General features: G+C 49.0%; 2 protein-coding genes across 3 annotated transcripts in view; one reads left to right on the top strand and one right to left on the bottom strand.

The window, feature by feature from the left end:
- Nucleotides 1-6,758: 6,758 nt before the first annotated feature.
- On the bottom strand, nt 6,759-12,807 carry Dbi (diazepam binding inhibitor, acyl-CoA binding protein). Its single transcript, XM_005348262.2, has 4 exons — nt 12,645-12,807; nt 11,556-11,673; nt 8,672-8,734; nt 6,759-7,018 (listed from the first exon to the last, which is right to left on the bottom strand). Exons 1-4 carry the CDS (start codon nt 12,651-12,653, stop codon nt 6,945-6,947), a joined length of 264 nt encoding a protein of 87 aa, XP_005348319.1. The 5' UTR covers nt 12,654-12,807; the 3' UTR covers nt 6,759-6,944.
- Nucleotides 12,808-12,833: 26 nt separating this feature from the next.
- Nucleotides 12,834-23,592, top strand: part of C6H2orf76 (chromosome 6 C2orf76 homolog) — a 58,648-nt gene continuing 47,889 nt past the window's right edge. The window contains exon 1 of one of the 2 annotated variants that reach the window (XM_026779917.1): nt 12,834-12,914. The gene's annotated coding sequence lies outside the window, so the exon portion shown is untranslated. The remainder of the gene's footprint in view (nt 12,915-23,592) is intronic. The other variant, XR_003377070.1, reaches the window with a different exon arrangement.

The following is a 23,592-nucleotide window of genomic DNA, read 5'->3' as shown; positions in this document are numbered from 1 at the left end:
CTGGGTTCCGTCTTGTTGCTGAAGAAACTGAGGCTCCCTGAAATGACATGATTGTCCCAAGTCTCTTTAACTTGAGTGACTGCCAACCTAAAGCTCCTGACTTGCAGTCCAGTGATGCATCCATGTTTCTTGGCAATGCTTGTCTCCAGACTTCTGGATCTTGGAACCACTTTGGTGTACGGAGGACGACTATGAGCAACCTACATTTGCTTGTTCTGGAGCTCTGACAAAGTAAGGCCAGGCGCCCTGTGACGCCGTGGTGCCCGGCCTAGACCTGTGCTCCTGAGGAAGCCCAGAAGAGCCCCTGAAGGGAAGCTATTGCTGACACCTTAGAATGCTAGGTAAACACCAGTAGGACTGCTCTCTAGTGTGTGCGTAATGGGGCAGCGGGGAGCGGGGTGGAGGGGAGGTGGTGGAACAGGGCGATGGCTGACACACCTGCTCAGCCTGGGAATCACCTTAAAAAGCGTGCTCACTGGCGCCCCCTCCAGGTGGAGATGGAACTGCTTTTGTCAGCGCGTTTTCAGGAATGGATTCCAGGACTTTGAGCTCCTGGGAGCACGAGAAGTTGTCGTTCTTGTCCTCGGACAGTCAGTGGAGATGCAACTCTGAGAGGGAACATGGCAGAAGGAAAGAAGCGGGGCTTTCTAAACCATTTATATCTCCTCAGCCTTTAACCTCTTATTTGGATGATGAGCAGCACAGCCATCCATCGGCCAGGCAGGCCATCTGTGCCCGCTCATCTGTGTTTTGCTTTCTGTAGTTTCAGGACCTGTGATAAACAAGTTCAAAAGTATTGAATGGGAGTGGGGCATGGTGGCGCGTACCTCAGGAGGCTGGCACAGGAAGATCCTGGGTTTGGGGCCAGCCTGGGCTAGGCATGCAGTGAGACTGTCTGAAACAATGGGAAACGTACGGTCTTTAGCGCTGTGTTTCTGCACTGAGAGGGGAGATGGGGAGGAGGTAAGAATATGTACTGTGTAGGTGTAGGACCTGAATGTGACCCAAGAATGACACAAACTCCTGTCATGTAGCATGTCTGTAATCACAACACTCCCACAGAGGGATGTAGGCAGAGGATCCCAAAAGCCTGAGGGCCACCTCGTCTGCCAGACAGTAGAGGGAAAACAAAAGACACACCGTTCCAAACAAAGCGATAGGTGCTGATGGGCACAAGAAGCTCCTCTGACTCCCACGCACGGCCCAAGTGTACCGCATGCCTGAATGCACACACGGATGCATGTGTGCGCACACACAATAAATAAGCCAAAGCTTCAAAACGTTTTTAAAAGAGCAGGCTCACTGAGTAAAATGTTTGCTGCGTGGGCACAGGAATCCACGTATGCAGCCCTGTGTGGCAGCCCTGGGAAGCAGGGACAGGTGGATTCTGGGAACTCAGTGGCCAGTTAGTGTAGCTGGGAAAGGTAGATTCCAGGTTCACCGAGAGAGCGGAGGGCAACGGCAACCTCCTCCCCCACTGGGTAGGTCGGGGTGGGAAACCCCACAAGTGAGCAACTCGTCATTTTAAGTTAGCTAGTGTATCTTATCCTTTTCTATTTCATTAGTTATTGTTAATATTTTAATGCATACAATTCATAGATTAAGCCACAGATATGCACATAAAGGAAAAAGTGTGCATACAGTCTGGTATTCATTGGCCCCGGGCGTATATACGGCATCTTGGAAAGTGTTCCCCAAGAACTAGTTCACTGTAATGAGGTGTACTCTCCACACCCAAGGATGCAAACACCAAAAGGAAGACCGTGAATGATGGCCCTATCAGGTTCTCTGTAAACAAAGCAAAGGCCACTGATAGGAGACCATGAAATGGTGACCCCAAAAGACTTTGCTTTTTTGTTTTGCTTTGGAGACAGGGTTCCTCTGTGTGCTCCAACGTGATGGACTAAATCTACTTAAAAACCTGAGAGGGCCTAAAAGGGAGAGAGAAAGAGAGAGAGAGAGAGAGAGAGAGAGAGAGAGAGAGAGAGAGAGAGAGAGAGAGAGAGTTTAACACAGCTTTTTGCTGTTTGCTAGGGTGTGCTGCAAAGAAATTTTCTTGACTCAGCAGACTCAGCAGGAAAAAAGCTGCGCCATTTTAAAACGCAGCTTCCTGGGCTGTGCGGCTGGTGCAAACTCGGCTATGGAGCATTTGTGGGCTGGATGTTTGTGTTCCCACTCGGGATCGAGAAGAAAGTACTCTGAGACCATGCCTGTGCTCCCCGCCTGGGCAGACGGCGGGATCAGGCTTAGGCAAGCGGGAGAGCATGGCGGATTTCTGCCACAATACAGAAAGATGTTTCCAGGCTGTTCAGTTCTCTGCATGACAGATCTGACTGCAACTTGGATGAAAAGAGTTTCTGTGCTGCACGCTCAGTCTCAGAGTTAAAGTGCTGAGTACAGTTCCTACTTGGTGACCCCAGAGATAGCAGAAATGGTACAGTCACCATTTTGAAATTGGAGAGAGGTGGAGCCAACATCCAGAGCAGCCCACTGCTCTACAGCTCAGAGGCACAAGTGATTCAGTCACAATGTTGGACTGGGCGGGGCAAGCCCGCAGTACCTGTTTTTGACCTAGGAATGTCACAGCTTAGATTCTTAAGTGCTTAGTGATTTAAAAGCACAAAGCAAAAACAGATAATACAATAGGACAGATTCAGACATAAAAGACCTCTAAATGGGTCACAGTGCTGGATGAGTGTACCTAGGTTTCAGAGAGAGAAGAAAAAGAATATAGAGAATAAAGTTAATGCCTTAAAAAAAAAAGGGGGGGGTAAAGTCTTTAAGGAGACAGAATAAAGTAAACTGATAGAGTACAAATAAGCCACGTAAGAATGGAAAATTCACAGAGGGTCTGGATTATATATTTTTTTGTGTTTTCTTTAAAACTTTTGACTGTGATGGAGCTAAGTACAAAAAAAACCATTTCATTAAATGGGCTGCTAAGCTGAACCTGCATATATGTTCTAAAGGTATCTTAACTTCAGAATTTGGATCTAAGGATATCAATGCTTTGGAAAAGAGTTTCTTCTTTTGTTTTCACAGAGGATGAGACCCTGTGGATTGCTTCTATCCCAATATGGTATGATAGACCACGCCCTCCTGAAAGGTTGCTGTGAAAATTACTTCACTCAACTGCAGACTTAGATGAACCTGGCACACAGGTTACACAATGAAAGATCTGATTAACAGCACCCCCATTCAGTACGAAGTGTAAAGCTAACCATGCGGGAGCCAGGCGGGATGAAAAGTAGGCCTGCTCACCCCCTTACTACATCTGTGTAACAACCCTAGCTGTCCTAGAATTTGCTTTGTTGTAGACCACGTTGGCCTCAAACTCACTGAGATCGGCCTACCTCTGCCACTCAGGTGCTGGGATTAAAGGTGTACACCACTACCATCTGATGCCACTGACTTCTCATTTCCACAGAATGGTTCCTTCCCATCCCCAGAGAGAAGCACTGTTAAGTGGTCAGAAGACAGTCCTAGAGCCATGTGACTGTAGTGTGTCAGGCCTGGAGGCTTCCTCACCAGGAAAGGCGAGGACTTGGTGCCTTGCAGGCCTAGCTCCTCACAAGCCACAAACCTGTCAGAAGGTTGCCGGGGGTTACTTATCCACTCACATCATGTTACCAGCTGAATGGGCTGAGCTCCAGGCCTAAGGCCTCCTGGATTCCCACAACCATAGACCGGGAGGTTGCTCGTAAGGGTGGGTGACAGCCTATGTTGGAAGCCTCTGGCAGTCTCATGAAGGTTCACCACTGCCCTCCAGGGGAGTTTGCTGAGTTGAGCCTTGAGCCACATCTGAATGGAGAAGGAATTTCCCCCTTAACTTCCTCTGTGTGCCTCTCCCTCCTTCCATGTTAGGCCCACCTTCTACTAATGCAGTTTACCCTCAGTGTATTTTGATATTGATTTTTTTTTTGAGATGGCATCTTGCTGGGGAGGGGTCTCTGCAAATGCCATGGCCAGCAGGGGGGTCAATCTGAGAGAAGCTAAGAAGTTCGGTTCAACTCGACTCAGGAGCCAGTGTTGGTTCAAACCAGCTTGTTTATTTTAGGCTTATTTAAATGCAGTGCAATTTGGAAAGAAAAAATTTCCTGGGGATAATTAACTCAATGCTAAGTGCACGACAGAGCTTAGGAGATGATTATATCACAGCTCCAACAAAATACAACCAACGTCTTCCATCAAGATTAAGCAAGGAAGCAGGCTCAAGTAAACCACGCTCCTGATAAGGTCTGGAGAGGAGAGCGCTACTGAGCCGGAAATAAACAGGCTCTGGATAACAGTCTGAGCAGCCTGGCCATACAGATAGAACAGAGGTTACCAGGCTATTGGCTACCTCAGCTCCCTGCCTTATGGGTGGAAAGTATGATGCATCTCTCCCTTTGGAGACAACCTGTGTGTTTAGCATTCCTAGTTTCCCTAGTGCTTATCTAAGAGCACAAAGGCCTCTGTGCCTTCTGCAGGGTTTTGCCCGGCTTGGTCTCTAATGTGTGATCCTCCCACCTCGGCTTTGGAGGCAACTGGGACTCCAGGTGTGCATCCAGCGGTGCCCGCCTCTTTCGGTGCAACCTCTGGTAGTGTTTCAGGCCTGTTTACTTTTGGAGCATTAACAGAGCAAGCAAATGATTGGGTTGAGTGGTCTTGATGGCGCTAGGAAGGGCAGAATAATACAGTAGGTGCCCTGCCTCAAACACGCTGTTACATTAACAACCAGAAAAACACACTTCCTCATAAATGACCCTGCCACTTAAGAAGTCACATCCTCTGGGTGCGTGAGTGGACTTGTAATCTTGGCCTCTTGCTATGTTAAAGCAACCTCCCAGCTGCTCATATGGCATGTGTGCACGCGTGTGCGTGTGTGCATGTGTGTAGGCCAGAGAACAACTCTGAGTGTCATTGCTCGGGCATTGTCCACCTTTTTAAAAAGATTTATTTTATGTGTATGGGTATTTTGTCTGTCTGTCTATGTACCACATGCATGTCTGGCGTCCATGGAAGCTGGAGGTGTGTATTGGCTCCCCTGGAACTGGAATTACAGGTAGTTGTGAGCCATCCTGGGTCCTCTGTAAGAGCAGTAAGTGCTCTTAACTGCTGAGCCACCTCTCTTGCCCATCATGCTTAAAAGACAGGCTCTTACTGGCCTAAAACTCGCCAGGTAGGCTAGGCTGGTTTTCCAGGGAGCCCTAGGGAATTGCCTGCTTGTCTCTCTGGTGCTAGGCTTACAAGTGCATGTTACCACGCCCAGCTTTTTATGAGTTCTGGGGACTGAACTCAAGTCCTACAGACAGCACCAAACCCTCAGACCTCGAACAGCACCTTCATATCCACTTCCCTGTGCTCCAACTGCCTAGCACAGATTTGGGCACATTTAAGCCTGCTCTCTCCTGTCTTGTGGTACAGAGGGTACCACACCCAAAAGTGGAGGCTACTCGCCTTCTTCTGGTCTCCTTGAAGGTTTCGGCTTTGGAACCAGGGTAACGACCTGCACTTAAAAAGCTGATTCTCCATTTAGTTGCCAGTGGAAGGAGCCGGCACGAGTTATTCTCAGGCCTTGGCGCTGTTCTGAGTGAGGCTGAACTGTGGCTATGGACCTGGGCTTTGGAAGAGGAAAGCTGAGCGAGCTACTTGTCCTTGGAGTACTCGTGAAACCCTTTCAGATTTAACATCCTCACCCATGACATGGAAAAGCACTACAGTATCCCATGTTCAGGGCACAGAGGGGCCCAGCTTGCAGCATGCCTTTGCCGGCTGTCTCATTTCTTCTTCTGAAGAGCAATCCTTCTGTAGGAGTCCAGCTTGCTTTTCTGTGGTCTCCCCAAGCCCTGCTCTCCCTTCTTCTCACTAAGAAAGTTCTTGGCACACTGGCGAATGGCCTTCCTGTTCCCACTGTGGTCCAGCTTTGAAAGGAACCCTGGGAGACCTCAGACCAGGAGCATCCTGTTCCCAAGAGTGCTCCCGCTCTCGCTCAATTGCTCTGGATCCAGACAAATTCAAACACTGTCAATCCTGCCTTCCTTAGAACCTGAGGGCGGCCCTGCGATGGGGCTCTTAGAACATCTGGAGGCGCAGGCCCCTGCCAGCTCACCTGATCTGAGGTGGCTGGGAGCAGGGGAAGAAATACCACTTCTACAACCCCATCCCTCACTGTGGCTGTCCACACATGGGAATGAGCGTGACCACCCCTCACGTTCCATCCAGGTAGAGAAAGAGGGCAGAAGGGCTTCAAGAACACATCTTCATTTATTTTTAATTTTATTTGGTTTTTATGACTCAGGGTCTCATGTAGCCCAGGCTGGTCTCAAATTCGCTCTGTCACCAAGAGATGGCTTTGAACTTCCGATAGGCCTGGTCTACCTCCTGAGTGCTGGGATTACAGGTGTGCACAACCATGCCTGGTTTTTTGGTGCAGTGCTGGCTGGGGAACTGAACCCATGGGTTTATACATGCTAGGCGGCACTCTCCCAAATTGAGCCACACCCCCAGCTCCAAAGCACATCTTTAGAAGGAAGCAAAGAGGAGAGCCTGGAGCAAGGCGAGTCATTCCAGGAACCTGGGTGGTGGGCTGGTGAGATCCTCAGTGGGTAAAATGCCTGGTGACCTGAGTTTGATCCCTGGGGCCTTCATGGTAGGAGGAGATAACCAACTCTAGCAATTTCCTCTGACCTACACGTGTGTGCTGTTGCGCTCCCACCCACCCATACACACAGAAGACAAACACAATTCATATAAAAGAGCCCAGGCGCCTAAAGAGATAAAGTAACAAATGTACTTTTAATTGATTTCAGGTAAAAACTACACAGGGAGAAGGATCAGCGATTAATTCTGGCCCTAATTTATCAGAGCCATATCATCTACATTAGAAAAAAAAACAAAACAAGGCATTATGACCTGTGTGTCCTCACAGGTCACACATGTGGCTGGCCACCAAATCTGGTCTTCTATATTCCGTATTTCTTCTTTAGCTCTTCCACTTTCTCCACATAGGTTTTCATGGCGCTTTCCTTGGAAGTTCCTGGAAGGAACCGGTGAGAGTTACATCAGGGAAGCAGTCTGCTAGAAAGGCGCTGTGCTGGTGGGGGTGTGCCATATCTGTGTAGCTGGATGTAATATGCATGTGTCTGTGTATTTGTCAGCGGATGTGCACGTGAGCAAAGTGGAGGGCACGGTTACATGTCATCTGTCTTCTCCACGGTTCCATTTACTTAAAAAATCCTTCTATCATTTATTTATTAATTAGTATGTATATGTCCCTGTATATATATGTATGTGCACCAAATGCATGCAGGTGCCTGAGGAAGTGAGACGAGGGAGTCAGATCTCTTAGAACTGGAGTTATAGGTAGTTGTGAGCCACTTGTGGTTTTGGGGACCCAAATCCAAGTCCTCTGTAGGAGCAGCAAGTGCTCTTAATCAATTAACCATCTCTACATGATCTCCCCACGTGACGGACCACAGGCTGGACACACTTATGGCGATCCCAGTTTCATATCTGGAAGTTACTTTTACACACGCAGCACAGTTCTTATATCTCAGAGATGGCCCGAGGACTAGACACACAGCACTCCAGGGGATGAGGTCTCCTTCATGATGCACCCAGCTCTTGCCTGATGGGGCCGCAGGCAGCGAGGACCTTAGCCTTCTAGACAGGCAGGAAAGTATCCCTGCAGTGATTCTGCTGGTGCTGCTGATTTACTGTTTGACTTCAGCTTTATGGACGACCTGTTTTGGATCTCCCAGGGCTATGCTGTTGGCTTTCCGAGCCAATCCCCCTCTAACCTTCTGCCCCACAAAGAGAAGCTGGGAGAAGAGGTGAAGACTGCGGATAAGCAGTTGGCTCTTGGAAAGGAATAAGGCAAATCTTTGTTCCCTGGTCACGGCATAAAGGACAATGGATACACCCTGAGGGACGGCTATACTGGGTTTCCTAGATCCCCCGGGGTAATGAGAAGTCCTCGGGGACTGAGAAAGCTTGTTGTGAAGCACCAGGGTTTCCAGGGCCTGAAAACAGTGTGGAAGATGGACAGCCAGACTCACATTGCCCTGGCAGGGCATTTCAGTGTGCTGGGCCCTTCCTGAGCCCATGCCTTTCTCTCTGTGAGGACAGAGGCCTATTCAGCAACTGGCTGGCGAGGGTATGAAAGCTGCCACAACTCTGGTGCCAGCTCTTGGGGCTTGCTGCCATGGGAACACGTGATTTAGTGGAGCCTGGACACCTCTTAGATGCCTGTGCTCTCAGCGAATAATCGTTCCATTCAATGGCCATGCATTACCTCATCCTCTTTTCTCATGTGCCCTTCTAGCTGAAAGGGAACTGGGGAATGGCCACTTGGCTAAGGGGTCACCGCCTGGCCTTGTTGGGGAGGTAGAGGCGTGGACGAGAGAACTCTCTTTACTCAATAGACATCCAAAGACCATGGCAACAACGTCACTCCCTGACCTACTTCTCAGTGACTGGTCCCCAAGTCCTTGCCCTCCAGATAACACGTCTGCTCAGAGACAAAGCTCTTAGAAAAGGAGGGAGAGGAGATGGCCTAGTTTTCCCCATGCTAGGCTTGTCTGGGCTAGCTTCCAATGTGTGCTTCCTGACCTTCGTCCTCCCCACTCCAGAACTGAGAATCTTGAACGGCCAGCCTCACAAGGGAGGGAGATCGATCAGACCGAGTTACCTTTCAGCTTATTCCAGGAATCCCACTTGGCCTTGCCTTTGAGGTCCAAAAGCCCGGGCCGATCTGCAACAAGGGAAGGGCAGACAGGAGATTTATTACAAGTTCTAATGGAGAGCTTTATCAGCTTCTTTCCCATGCAAAGCAAAATATCATTCCTGCCCCCATAGGGTTTCCCCGGCTCTGACTGTGCTGCAACTCACTCTGTAGACCAGTATGCACTTGAACTCACAGATCTGCCTACTTCTGCCTCCCGTGTGCTGGGACTAAAGTTGGTGCTATCACTTCCCAGCACTAAGATATTCTTTTGATGCATATACTCCCAGTGTCTCACACAGAGGGTTCTAGCATAAGAAACCCAGATGGGTTTATAGTAACTCAAATTTAAAATAGAGAAAAAACAGGCTAAAAATATTCTTATTTTTTTTTTCTGTACTGTAAGTTAAATGTTTAAAATCCGAAGTTTTACTTTAAAAACAACACTGTCTTTGGGGCTGGGGATGAGGTGTAGCTGTAGGTAGTTCCCTAGCGTGCACAACGCCCTGAAGAACTCCAGCACCCTGTAAATAGGGCATGGTGGTACACACTTGTGATACCAGGAGCTGGGGCAGGAGGATCGGAAGTTCAAGGCCTACCTGGTCTACAGAGAGAGCTTAAAGCCAGACTGGGTGGCTTAGTGAGATTCTGTTTCAAAACCAGAAAAATATTAAATAGTAAAAAGGCTAGCGATATGGCTCCGTTGGCAGAGTGCTTGCCTGGATGCCCCAAACCCTGGTCTCCCCATCCCTAGGACCAGATAAACCAGGCCTGGTGATTCACATCTGTAAGGTGGAAGCCAGAAGATCAGAACTTCAAGGTCATTTTATTTTGGCCACACAGTAAATTTGGGTCAGCCTGGGCTACATGAGATTCTGTCTTAAACAAAACAGAGGAGAAGAAAAAAAAAAAAGACCAAAAAATTCTCAAACCAAACTATACCTGTACTTTAATCAAATCAAACAAACATCCATTCACATGGTTCAGAATTCAAAAACTCTGGGGAAAAAAAGGGGGCTGAAGAGATAGCTCGGTGTTTAAAGAGAACCCAGCACCCACATGGCGGCTCATAGCTGTCTGTAACTCCAGGTCCAGGGGATCTGGCGCCATCACACAGACAGACATGAAGGTAACATACCAATGCACACGACCATAAAGCAACAACAACAAACCCCAAAGACAATTCTGAAAAGAAACACTTATTAGATTCCACCTGCCGCTCAGCGGCTTTACCACCTGGCCCTATTTCCCCACTACATTGCTGAACTCTGTTGTTTGTAGGGTTTTTTTTTTTTTTTTTTAATGAAGACCAGGCTTCTTCCAGAGCATCTGGGTTTGGGAGAGACCTCCTACCATCCTTCCTGCTAAGAAGCAGAAACTGCAGAGCATACAGCTTGGGGCACTGAGTCTGAGGAAAAAGTCCTGGGAACCTTACAGGACTTTGCCTACAAAGGTGCCCTCACCACCCCAGAGGAAGACGCCCTAGGTGGGCATGCATATTGGCCACATTCAGTTAGTGCATGTGTATATTGGGGTGCACGTGTGTGCGATGCCAGAGGAGAACTTTTGGGAGTTAGTTCTTTCACCAGGTGCGGCAGCAAGGCTTCACCTGCTAGCCGTTTCGCTGGTCCTTCCAACCTTGCCCCACGTGGCTACCGAGCCCTTGAAACATAGCTCATGCAGCTACAGACTGTTTTGCGCATTGCTTAGGTAAAACCATTTGCAGCTAAAACTTAGATAGCCACAAGTGGCTAGTCTTCGCTGTATTGAACAGTGCAGCCGAAAAGAGACAACAGTTTCCTGTTCAGGGAGTGATAGATTCCAAGCCAGTCTGATGCTCAAGTACCTCTAGGATGGCCAGAGGCCAGGTTGTGACAAAATACTATCTGGCAGCAAAGCAGCCCGGCCTCCCCGTTATCTTCTTCTTCCTGGATGTTCATAAGCTCTCTGCTCTGACCTGCTTGGCTTGCCACTCCAGCCCAGTGGAACTGGAGGCCACACTTGGTGGGTGGCTGAGGGATACATTCCCTTCTATGCTGTCATGAGTTCTTGCTAGAACACACTATGCTGCTGTCTCAGGACACAGTCACTGCCCAAGGAAGCGGCAGAAACAATATTATAGACCATGGTAATCCACAGCATAACTTCAAAATCTGTACCAAAGGGCTAGAGAGATAGGTCAGCCAACAAAGGGCTTACCTTGCAAGTATAAGGATCTGAATTCCAGTCCCAGAAGTAATGTGGAAAAAAAAAATGGGGCGGGGTAGGGGTGCATAGGGCAGCCTGTGCTTATAATCCCAGTGCTGGAGAGGTAGAGACAGGCAGATCCCTGGGTGAGGTGGACGGTGCCGTGGAAACAATACTCCAGGCTGTCCTCTGGCTCCTACATACGAATGCTCTGGCCCTGCACAGAAGTCTGCACCAAGATCCTTAGAGGGGGAAAAGCCATCTGGAAGGTGCAGACTTTGGCCAGCACCACTTCCAACTGTTCATCGATTAGGCTTTGGGGCTGCTGCCAAGTGCTCGATGACCCTGTTCACCTAATGGGAACAGTAGGCTCAAGAAAGCTACTTCTGAGCAACAGGGCTTAGAGCAAGCTTCCTGTCTGGGACCTTTGCTTCCTTCACAGTAGATGCTGAAATAATAGGTAAGTCCTTCCAAAACCAGACTGAATCTGCTCCCAGGGTCACACAAAGAGTTTAGGAAGATGGTCTTGCAGGTGGACTTCCCAGCTTTGATCTGCCATCATCCCTGCCCGAACCTTAGGGCCTCCGGCGGTTGGAAAGTGAACTTCTCAGACTCCTGGGCTGCCGAGCCGACTCGGCCTGCTCTGATGAGAAGCTGGGCATACCTGTATTTACGTCGCCCACGGTGGCTTGTTTGAAGTGGCTGTATATGAAAAGCATCTCTTCATCACTTGGCTGAGTCTTGAGGCGCTTCACCTCCTCGGCAGCTTTGTCGAATTCAGCCTGGGCGAGAGGGAGAGGAACAGGATCGGGGTGGATATCTGAGTGGGAGCGGTCTAGGGGTGTGTGGGGAGGGAAGGCAACACTCCTCACAAACTCTGCTGGCACCAAGATTCGGCAAAGGCCCACCTGTCCGCTTGTGCAGTTACAGCACTGTGTCAAGAGCCGGGAATAGACTTGACTTACAGTGGAAATACAAGCCCTTAATTTTTTTTCTGCCCAACTGCCTGACCACCGCTGGCTCAAATCCAGCAATTGCTGGGGGTTCCCCCTAAGATCAGAGGAGATAGACGGGGCAGTGAGGGGAAACGTGGAGTGATGAAAACAGTCGATCAGGGTTCAGGCCATGAATGCAGTGGAATCCAGGGTCAGGCGCCCACTGGTCCCTTCCTACTGGGGCCTGGAGTTCAGCCGTGACCTCTGTCCCAGTGCCCAGATTAGGGACAAGCAAGTGGGAGGAGCCAGGAATCACGCTACAGGGAATCCGTCCCGGACAGGGGTCCCAAAACAAGGAAGGAAAAGGCTTCGGGGCCACCTCATCTAGTTGCATCTCTTCTGTAGAAGGGCAAGCCAGGCACAAGGCTAATTACTGCCCCCCGACCTCCAGGTTCCCCAGTCAGGGCCTCCACGAGTGCCCCACTGTTCCACTCCGGTCCTTCCCAGTATGAGATTCAATCTTCTCTGCCGTTCATCCTCTTTTTGCCCCATCTTTCTTTCGAGGACCCTGTGCCTGCTTCACTCGGGAGTCCAGCCCACCCGCAACTCTCCAGCAGTTCCGGCGTGGGTGGCAGTTTCAGAAATCTGCAAGGGAAAAAGTTCCGCTCCCCAGGCTATGAGCTGGGCTCGGATCCCAGAACAGAAGCCTAGCATCCGGGAGGAGGGGTGGTTGGGGGAAAGATACCCCGCGGGGTTCCCGCTAACTGATTTCCCCAAACCCACTACACCTTCGCAACCCGGCAGGGCACGCGCAGTACCTGAGACATGCTGGCGAGGTGACCTGGATGGCGAAAGCGCGGGAGCAAGTGCAGAAAGGCAGTACTCAAGTTCCTGAGTACCCGGTAGCGCCTTTAAAAGCACTGTCCCTGCGTTGCAACCGAGCTCGGGCGAGCGCCTGCAGCCAATCAGAAGTCGGATCTGCTTTCGGGGGCGTGTCCATCCTAGGCCTGAGCTCCAGCCCCTCCCGGACTCAAGAGGGAATTTATTGCGCACGCGTGGGGAGGAACCGCGGGGCACGCCGGGAGCAGGTGGGAAGCATTGCGGGTTTTTGGGCTGGGGCGGCCTGGGAAGCATTGGGGGGTCAGGGCGGTTGTGCAGAGGTCGCGTGGAATGGGGTACTGCTGCAGGAAAGTAGAAATTAGTATGATTCTTTCTCTTTAAATATTCAGACTGTTGGGAAGAGGCCGGAATTTGCATCTCTGGTCTAGTAACTTCTCCGCCTGGAAAGTGGAATGTCGCGGCACCTTTAAGGGACTCTAGGAAACCCTTGGCGCTCTGCGCGTCAGTGACCCGTTGGATCAAGCCCATGCTCAAGCCTTTTCTTCTGAACGGTTGGGCACACTCTTTGACCTGTGCACATTGTCCGTAGTTTTCAGTCCTGCACCCCTAACACGATCCAGTGTCCTCTCAATGCTTTCTGAAGGCGGAGGCAGTGTGATGTCTTTTGCAGGGAAAGAGGTGCCCAACAAGCCCTTGTTAAATGAATAACTTTTCTTCTCAAATGTTTTTTAAACACTTGGCCTGATGAGTTCAGGCTTCTAGACCTTGGGCACGCAGCAGAGGGCAGATAAATCTCTGCAACCTTGGAGCATCTTACAATGGGTTAATAGTTGGCACAGTAAATTATAGACTTTTTAAAAAAGAGAGTTGGAAGTTTTAACTGGTGTGTGTTTGGGGCGGAGGGTGGTGGAGAGAAGATACAGTTTGAGCAAGCCTTGCAAGTGAGGGCAGGAACATTCTATCAGAGATCAGGGGTCAACAGCGGGTCCCCTTTGAGTTCTTAGTCTCATTAACAACAATTTAAAACTGACTCAGAAGGAAGCTTGAGGGCAATTTCATTGAGGATTGAAATAAAAGACACCAGCTGAAAATGCTCATATCCCCTAGAAGGAAAGGAGATGGAGGAAAAGAGGCTTTTAACTAGACTTGATGGTTAGAGAAACAGTGGGGAAGTCCTCAGTAGGGCCCTGGGTTCAGAACTCATTCAATGCTGAGCACAGATGTCTCAGGGCAAAGGACTGCCCCAGAGACACGCGGTTAGACCTAGAATCAGAGATAGCTTATAAAGAAAAGGAAAAATGCAGGGAATAAAAAGGGCCTAGGCTGGAGAACTAAGAAAGGTAGGCTGGTCTTTCTGGGGATGCAGGTATCATTCTGATGGAGATGGAAGCGATGGAGTGCACAGGTGTTTTCCGCAAACTTGTTATGGGAAACTTAGCTCCGTGGGAGGAGGGAAGGCAGCATAGCGGGTGGGAGAATTTAGTAGGCCAAAAGGAGAAATTTCTGTCATTGGATACCAAGGAAGAGAGAGGTGATAGAAAACTCCCTAGAGGTAGTCTCAAAAGGGAAATTGTCCCTCATCAATCTCCTAATGTGTGGCAAGGGACCTGGACTGCAGACTGCCACCCTTTCTGCCCCCCCCCCCATCGCTACTGTAGTGTGTACAAAGGGAGGGCTCGGGCTGTTCAGTGCTGGATAGTGTCTGCCTAGAATATTTGAGGTTGTGCGTGGGATTCCCAGCCCTGCAGAGTAGAAAACTTAAGCCTAAGCAAGCTTTCAGGTGTCACCAACAGCATCAGCCAGGTTTTTGTGGAATGTTTGGGAAGGAGTTTTTTTGTTGTTGTTGTTGTTTTTTTTTTTTTTGGAGACAGGGTTTCTCTGTAACTTTATAGAGTCTGTCCTGGAACTCGCTTTGTAGAGCAGGCGGGCCTCTAATTCACAGAGATTTGCCTGCCTTTTGCCTCCTGAGTGCTGGGATTAAAGGCATTCTCTACCACCTCCTGGCCGAGATTTTTTTTTTAAAAGATGTATTTATGATGTATACAGTGTTCTGCCTGTGCACCAGAAGAGGGCACCAGATCTCATTATAGATGGTTGTGAGCCACCTTGTGGTTGCTGGGAATTGAACTCAGGACCTCTGGAAGAGCAGCCAGTGCTCTTAGCCTCTGAGTCATCTTCTGGGAAGGAGAAACTAAATTTCAGGGAAGGCATCAAGGTTTGTCAGTTTGTGTAACAAAATTTTGGAATTAAATTTGGAGAAATTGCCTGTGTCGGATAAACAATGCGTGGTGATTTAGGGGACCCCACCCCATTAAGGCTCAGGTGAATAGCTATGGTAGACTTGTATTCCTTACCGTGACTTTTCTTGCCACCCTTGAAAGCTCAGTTGGCACCATGGAGCTTTGCATAGGCTCAGATGCAGGCAAGGAGATCAGTAGATGTGCTGCCGTCCTCATGACAGTCTGTAGTTCAAGACTATTTGTTGGTCGCTTGTTAGGAACATGATTCACTTTCTTAATTCCATGTCGTGGTTCCAGAGGAGGGTACAACAACAGTTTCAAGTGGGTGGCAGACCTGCTGAAGGGCTGTGGGTGCTAAGCCATCTGGAGCCAGAGAAGGAAGGATGCTTCTCCTTGTTGTAGAGTCTCCCTAGGCCATGTTTCAGGGTAACCGAGGGCATGCTTTTCCGCATCCTTCTGACCCTTGCCTTGCTGCTCAGTGACTTTGTGTTGGGTCATCTAGGGACATGCCACCGAAAGCCCCGCCCTTAGTGCTTCTGCCCCAGGGAGTTGGGTGGCGTTTGGAGGCCGTAGAAAAACTGACTATAATTCCTCAGGTGCCTCCCAGTTGGTTTTGAGAAAGTGTCCTGTCTCTTGTTGTCCTGGAACTCATCAAGTAGGTTAGACTGGCCGGGCCAGTGATCCCTAGGGGTTCTTCTGTTTGGTCTCCCCAGCACAGGGATCATAGGTGGTAGGATTCTGCGGGTGAGTCCAAACCCTGGGGGTGAGAGGCCATGGAGGATGACAGATACACCATATGGACAGATTTTAAGTGGAGAGTTTTATTGAGATAAAGGGTGGGGGAGGAAAGGGGGAGAGAAAGAGAGAGGAAGAAGAGGAGAGAAGTAGGTGGAGTCAGGGTACTGCCTGCCCTGCACACAGGTATGAAGCAGGGCATGACACACTCTGGAAGTTCTCATGGCGTAGGGCCAGGTTCGTCTGGATGCTAGCAGTAAGCACATGCCACCATGCCTACATGTTTTACATGGTTTGTGGAAACTGAACTCAAGGTTCCCATGCTTGTGTGGCAAGCACTTTCCTGACTGAGGCTTCTCAGCCCTAGGGATTTAATTTGTAAAATAAGCTTCAGGAGCTGGCGAGATGGCCCAGCCGGGAGAGCATTTGCCACGCAGTCCTGACAACCTGGCTCCAGCCCTTAGAACCCATATGAAGGCGGAGACAGAACCGAGTCCACCAAATTGTCCTCTGACTGCCACATATGTGCTGTGGCAAACATGGACCTGCACTCATGCACACGGTTCTTGCACACACTTACAATAATAAATACATTGAAGATAAACTGCTTGATGTATTTGGGGTGAGTCATACGAATTTTTAAAAATTATGTATTTCTACAAGACTAGAAAAGGTCATTGCTTTTCATAATACTGAGAAATCGTTAGCTCCCGAGCAGCTCTCACAGTTTTTATTTTTATTTTTCTGCCATCTGTTCTCACCCGTACCGGAACTAAGGAGGGTGGAGTCACCATGCGCTGGCCACTGCCACATCTCGATGCTTGCTCTTCCTAGGAACTCGACAAATACTTATTGACGGAGCACAGTGCCTTTCTCTGATGACTGTGCTGCTTCTGGTTAGCCTTAATGGCACAGACTGTCATCCCAGGACTGGGGCAGCTAACGCAGGAGCATCCATGAGAGTTGAGTCTGGGCTCCACATTTGTCTGAGAAACCAAACAGAAAGGACTTGGGCCATGGTTCAGTTGGTAAAGTGTCAACTTTGCAAACACAGCGACCTGAATTAAGACTTCAGCCCCGACTAATTGTTAAAATGTATTTTCCGCACTGAGGAAGGAGATACAGGCAGATCCCAGGAGCTATTAGGTGGCCATTCTAGCCGATTGGTGAGCTCTGGGTTCAGTGAGAGACCCTGTCTCAAAATAAAAGGTGGACAGCAGTTGTGGAAGACACACAATGTCAGCCTCTGCCCTCCAGCACAAACACGCATGCATGTTCCCACATCCAAAGGGATGCGTCATGTAGACAAGACACACATATACCAGCAAAGACTAGCAACAGCAACAACAAATCAAAAAGTTCCCTTTAGTTAACTGCCCTTTTGAAAACAGCTGAATTCGGTAGAGCTGACAATGAGCCCATGGGCTGGAACAAAGCAGATGAACCGTGCCCCAGGCCTGTGCAGTGTTTTGGTGGCGTTCCCAGCTTTGGAAGCAGAGGGCTTAGGGAGAATGAGGAGCCTGTCGCAGCCAACTTGTCTGCTGGTCAGTAGCGGTTGTCAACGCTGCAGCTTATTCTTGTGGATGTCAACGCTGCAGCTTATTCTTGTGGATGTGAATCTGAGGCGTTGTTCTGACTGTCCCAGGCTTCCCTTGCTCTCAGCTTAGTTAGCTTGACCAGGTTTGCGAGGTATGAAATTCATGCTCTGAAGCAGGCCTCATAGCACAGCAGAAACTGCAGCTGGTTACCCTGTAACTGTCATGCCGCTGTGTGACCCATGGGCGTATTTTGCCAGGCAGGCCATTGTTGTAGCATGCAGGATCCAACACTGAATAAGACCACTGAGGTCTGTCTTTTCTCACGTAGCAATTTGCCTTACACCTTCTGGCACTGCACAAACTAGCCAGCAGGGAGGGTTTCTCAGGCACCTTTGAGGTCAATTTCTCTGTTTTTGTATCCACGGGTTTCCGTTACTATTAGTTTAAACCAGACCGGCAAGGCACAGGAACAGGTGAAAATTATTCCCTCCCAGTGAGTGTGAGGAGTGGTTTAAGATAAAGTTTCTTGCTATAAAGGAAACCTCTAATTTCTAGAAGTAACCCAATCATTAAGAAAAGAGTTAAGAAGAAACTACTGTGGCAAGAGCTTTTGTGGAAGGCCAGGGCGATCCCACACGGCCGGTTAGCACGGTACTTGGTTTCCATTCTCTTGAATGTGACTCCTGGCCAGGCTCCAGCAGAGCTGGGTTGGGAGTAGAGTGTTTTTAAAGGGATTGGGATGTGCATCTGGGATAGGAGTGGGGAGAAGGGCCGGCCGAGGAAGAGCCCAGAGAGGACTGGGCAGGTGAGCATGGCATTCCCACAGCTGCAGAGCGGAGCTCTGGGCCGTTCTCTCCTTTGCCTTTCTCCAGATGCGTGCATCAAGGGGGGTGTGAGAGGAGAGTGTGTGTGGCACACGCTTGGTGTCGTCCTCTCCCACCCTCACCTCTGTATCCAGGCTGGTGTCCAGTGTGACAGCATTGATTCCCCAAGAGGGCGGTGGAAGACTATAGGAAGTGCCCTCCCTTCGCCGGGAGAAAGGGAAGGATCACGATCATGTGTTCTAAGCCATCCTCGGCTACGTATCCTGTCTTAGTGCCTTTGTGCGTACACGCGTGTTTGTGTGTGCATGCGTGAAGGCCAGGGACAACCTCAGATGGTATTCCTCAGGTACAATCTATCTTTTATTAATTTTATTATCTTTCATTACTTTTGCACATTCCTAAAAGGTTATTTTTAACCGTATGTGTATATATGTGTGTCTGTGTGAGCGTATGCTGTGCCTGTACGGGTGCCCACAGGGGCCAGAAGAGGATATTGGTTCACCTTGCAGCTAGAGCTGTCTGATGTGGGTGCTGGGAATCAAACCCAGGTCTTCTGGAAGAGCAGCCAGTGCTCTTAACCACTGAGCAATCTCTCCAGCCCCACTTTTATTATTTATAAGCGCCTGTGTGTGAGTGTGTGTGACAGTATACGTGTTTAAAGGGCGGCTTTCAGGGGTAGGTTTATCCTCCCACCTTGTAAAGGCAGTGTCTCTCTTCTCATATTGCTCTATATTTCAGGCTAGCTAGGTCCTCAAGCTTCCATCGCTGCCTCTTGTCTCTCACCGTGGGAGTGCTGGGGTTATTTCATCTGGGCTCTGGGACTTGAACCCATCAAGCTTGCAAGGCAAGGACTTTTTCCTGCTCACTCACCTCGATGGTTCCACCTTGTTTTTGTGACAAAATCTCTTCCTGGACTGGAGCTCCCTGTGTAGGCTAGGCTGCTGGCCAGTGGATGTCCAGGATCTGCTTGGCTCTGCCTCCCCAGTGCTGGATTACATGTGTTTGCTACCATGCCCGGGGCATTTTTTTTAAACACGGGATCTGGGGATTTGGGTCTTTATTTAAGGTCCATCTGCTTGCAAGACTTCTCCAGCTGAGACGTTTCTCTAACCCCGTCTTAGTGCCTTTCTTTGATATCCCACTCTGACAGACGAAGGGGATCGCTGACCTATTATTAGTAGATGGAGGGAAAAGTTCTGTTCTTGGTAACAGCTGAGGTGAGGCAGGACATCTGGCTCTCCCAAGGACCTCTGCAGCCACCTTACTGTCAGGGACAGGAATGCCTTGCCTCTGCTTATGGCCTGTCTTCCATGGATGTTGAGATGGTCTAGGAGGCTGGCTTTCCTACAGTGGATGGTGGGACAATGCTGGCCCTCCAGTAGGTCTACCTTACACTACCCTCTGTGGAGAGGAAGGAATGCATGTCTCCAGTGATGGGGTAAAGTTGGAGATTCCCCAAGTGGCCTCATTGCTGTGGAGAAGATAGAGTAGGATGCACTGTGGTCCAGCTCCCTACCTCCTCTGACAGGCCTGGTGTGGGTGGGACTCCCAGCATCCCTCGGGTGCTGCTGGTCCAGGTAGAGGTAGGGTCACAGTCTCCTGTGGTCTCTACTGGAGCAGAGCCACATGGTTTCTTCATTGTTGACATTTCTGAGGTTGGCGAGTTGTTAAGCAATTAGTCTGAGACCCAAGAAGCCCCAGGAAACTAGTCCATACCACCTTATGCCCCAGGTCTCTAGCTTGCCTGCCTCCCTCCTTCCATGTTTCAGAGTTTTAGCTCTGTTTTGTATATGAATCATCAGGAGTTGAAGTATACGGAAAAGCACATCACCCATCTTCATGTCGAATGGCACCACTTGAAGCTCATTATTAAGATTTATTTTTATGGGGCGGGAGCTGGAGAGATGGCTCAGTTGTTAAGAGCACTGGCTGTTCTTTCAAAGGACCTGAGTTCAATTCCTAGCAACCATATGGTGGCTCACAACCATCTGACATGAGATCTGGTGCCCTCTTCTGACACACAAGCATGCATACAGGCACAACACTGTGTACATAATATATACATTTTAATCTTTAAATTTAATCTTTAAAAAATAGTTATTTTTATTTATGTATGTCTGTGTGTGTCTTTGCATGAGTGTGCACATGCATGGGGACACCCATGGCCAAAAAAGGGGTCGGATGTCCGGGATCTGGGGTAACAGGCAGTTCTGAGCTGCCCAGTGTCCAGCTTACCTTCTCCACTCTGAGATACAGCATCCCTACCTAGGGAATGGTGTCACCCACAGTGGAATGGTCTTCCTGCTTCAGTGAACATAATCAAGATAATCCCCCAGACCAACCCAGTGTTGGCAATCCTTCAATGAGACTGTCTTCCCAGGTGACTCTAGATGGTGAGGAGTTGACAGAGCTAACAGACAGCCATCTCAGCAGTCCCCCCCCCAGACAGTCTGTTGTACCATAGGTGTTCTCAGACTCCCTGTATATTGACGTTCTGATCGCCCTTCTTCCATACATGTGTCTGTGTCATAGCTGTGGAACTCGAAGTTTAGGTAATCCAAGCTTTTATCATAGGACTCTAAGCAACCACCCCCCTGAGGGAGATCTGCCTTTGTCTTAACAGACAGTAACCAGACCTGCGTGCTATGCTGGTAGAAGACCCTGTCTGCCTTGCTGAGTGCTGGAAGCTACAGATCCCTGAAAGATGGCTGAAGGCAGCAGCAGCCACCACCTCTACTCTTAAATTAACCCATTTCTATTATTTATATTTTACCATGAGGCTAGCGATTTGTTACCACTCTTGCTTCTTGGGCAGCTACATGGGAGTCTCTCTGACTCTGCCTACTCTTTCTCTATATCTCTGTGTGGACTTTCTGCCTGGCTTTGCTCTGCTAAGCCATTGGCTAAAACAGTGTTATTCATTAACCAGTGGTAATAAAACTTATTCACAGCTTACAGAGGGGAGTCCCACATCCTTGGAGCTCGTGTGCCAGCCGAGTCAAAGCAAGTCAGTGAGGTCTCAGTTCAGTGAGAGACCCTGACTCATGAACACGGTGGAGAGTGATTGAGGAAGACACCTTAATAACCTTGTAGACACATAGACAGATGGACAGACAGACAGACACATGAGGAAGAGAGAGACAGAGAGACATAAGAGAGACAGAAATAGTCTTTCTCTCCAGTCTGGAAAACTCAGCTGCCGTGGATCATTTCCGAAGTCTCACTTGTCTCTAGCACAGAAAACAAGTGATTGTTTTGCACATTTTCCCAAGATGAAGGGAAGGTCATGGCCAAGGCAAGTCTGTGGAGCTGTAGGTGTTGATTCCAGCAGGTCATAGATTTGAGAGTGAGCAGCAATCTGTGCTTATTTCCTTGTTTGGCGTTGGTGATGACCCATCCTCAGCTGCCGAGGCACATGTGATAAGCGTCAGCAGCATGGGGGACGCGGGGGAGCTGTTAGGTTCGCTCTGGGTTATTTTGATCCTACCATGTTTCTTAAATACTGACAGCTGGAAGGTATTATTTTTTTTAAACTCATCTAAAAGTGATCCAAACTTTAAAAGCATTCTTTTATTTTAGATTTATTGTGTGTGGGTTTGTGCATGTGAGTGACAACGCCCGTAGAATTCCGAGGAGGGCGTTGGATTCCTGGAAGCTAGAGTTGTAAGCTGTCCAGCGTGAGTGTTGGAATCAGAACTCAGTTCTCTGCAAGGGCAATGTGCTCTTACCTTGTAAGCCATCTGTGGTGATTTCAGTAAGAAGGGCCCCCATAGGCTTATGTATTTGAATGTTTAGTCACCATTTGACACTATTTGAGAAAATCACAGTGCGACCTGGGTGGAGGAGGTGTGGCCTAGTGAAGGAAGTGTATCAAAAGCTCATGCCAGGCCCAATCAATCTCTTTCCCTCCCCCTCTTCCCTGTTCCTCACCTTCTCACTCTCCTTCCTCCTTCTTCCTCGCTCTCTCCTTTTCTTCCCCCTCCCCCTATTTCCCTCACCCATCTCCCTCCACCCTCCCTCTCCCTCCTCTCTCTTCCCCTCACCTTCCCTCCTTCTCTGTCTCTTGGCTTACAGATCAGGATGTAGCTCTTAGCTACTTCTCCAGCACTACACCTGCCTGGCGCCACACCCCTGCTACCACGCCCCCTGCTGCCACGCCCCCACGCCCCCATGCTCTCTGCTGCCACGCCCCCTACTGCCACGCCCCCTACTGCCACGCCCCCATGCCCCCATGCTCTCTGCCCCCACGCCCCCTACTGCCCCGCCCCGCCCCCCCATGCTCTCTGCCGCCATGCCCCCTTCTGCCCCGCCCCGCCCCCCCCATGCTCTCTGCTGCCGTGCTCCCGCTGTCATGCCTTCTGCCATGATGACCATGGACGGCCACACCCCTGGAGCTATAAGCCAGCCCCCAATTAAATGCTTTCCTTTATAAGAGTTTTCGTGGTCACAATGTCTCTTCACAGCAATAGAATAGTGACTAAGTCACCATCTTCTGAGCTACACTCATTCTTGAATTAATGTTAGAAGTGTTTTTCTTAAAGGTTTTGTCTGTAAAATATGATCACAGCAGTCTTTCTAGAATAATGGTGCCTTGGTTTGTAGTATGTAAACAAACCAAAGGAAAGGCAGGAAGTTTTCAGATGGTCATTTGATTGTCACATGGTCCTAGTTTTTAAGTCCTTAGTTTTATATTATCAATTATTATTATTGGCTTTAGATTCTGTTTTAATATGTGTGTGTGTGTGTGTGTGTGTGTGTGTGTGTGTAAGGGCACACGTACCGTAGTGTGTGTGAAGGTCAGAGCACACCTTGGAGGAGTTAGCTCTCTACCTCTACTGTGTGGGGCTTAGGGATTAAACTCAAGTCCTCATGTTTGTGTAGAAGTCACTTTTCCATCTCTCCATCTCTCCAGTCCAGTTTTCATATTTTCTACATGGTCATCTTGTGTTAGTTTTGTTACTCTTAGTTATTTTTTTTTGGTTTGTTTTATTTATTCTCTGACAATTTAACACACATATTCAGTGTGTCTTGATGACACATACCCCTCCCACCTTTTCACAGTTTAGAAAATGTTACAATTATTGTTTACATTCTACAGAAACAAGATATAATAATCTAAGCAGAATACTAAGGTTAAAAAAACAGCTCCAGTGGAGGATCTGGAAAGAGTTGGAGGAGGGCAGACCATAGCAAAATATTATATATATATATTAAATATCTAATTACAAAGCCAGGCAATGGTGGCCCACGCCTTTAATCCCAGCACTTGGGAGGCAGAGGCAAGTGGATCTCTGTGAGTTGGAGGCTGGTCTGGTCTACAGAGTGAGTTCCAGGACAGGCTCCAAAACTATACTCTTAGTTAATTTTTTGTCATGACCAAAATACCCAAGAAAACAAGTTCAAAGATGACGGTTTATTGTGACTCACAGTTTCAGAGGACCTCACTCAGAGGGTGCAGCAGAGAAAGGGCTCAGTCCATTCATACAGGGAGGGTAGAGGGCTCAGTCCATTCATACAGGGAGGGAGGGCTCAGTCCATTCATACAGGGAGGGTAGAGGGCTCAATCCATTCATATGGGGAGAGAGGGCT

The sequence above is a fragment of the Microtus ochrogaster genome, chromosome 6 (assembly GCF_000317375.1).
Source record: "Microtus ochrogaster isolate Prairie Vole_2 chromosome 6, MicOch1.0, whole genome shotgun sequence".
In the NCBI taxonomy this organism is placed as follows: domain Eukaryota; kingdom Metazoa; phylum Chordata; class Mammalia; order Rodentia; family Cricetidae; genus Microtus; species Microtus ochrogaster.
The sequence above is the reverse complement of the archived record's forward strand: the minus strand, read 5'-3'. Positions and strand labels throughout refer to the sequence as shown.

Coding starts and splice junctions, on each gene's coding strand:
- Dbi (XM_005348262.2), bottom strand. Junction 8,735..11,555: donor CGTGGGCGACGTAAATACAG/GTATGCCCAGCT, acceptor CCCTTGTTGCAG/ATCGGCCCGGGCTTTTGGAC. Junction 7,019..8,671: donor TTCCTGGAATAAGCTGAAAG/GTAACTCGGTCT, acceptor GGTTCCTTCCAG/GAACTTCCAAGGAAAGCGCC.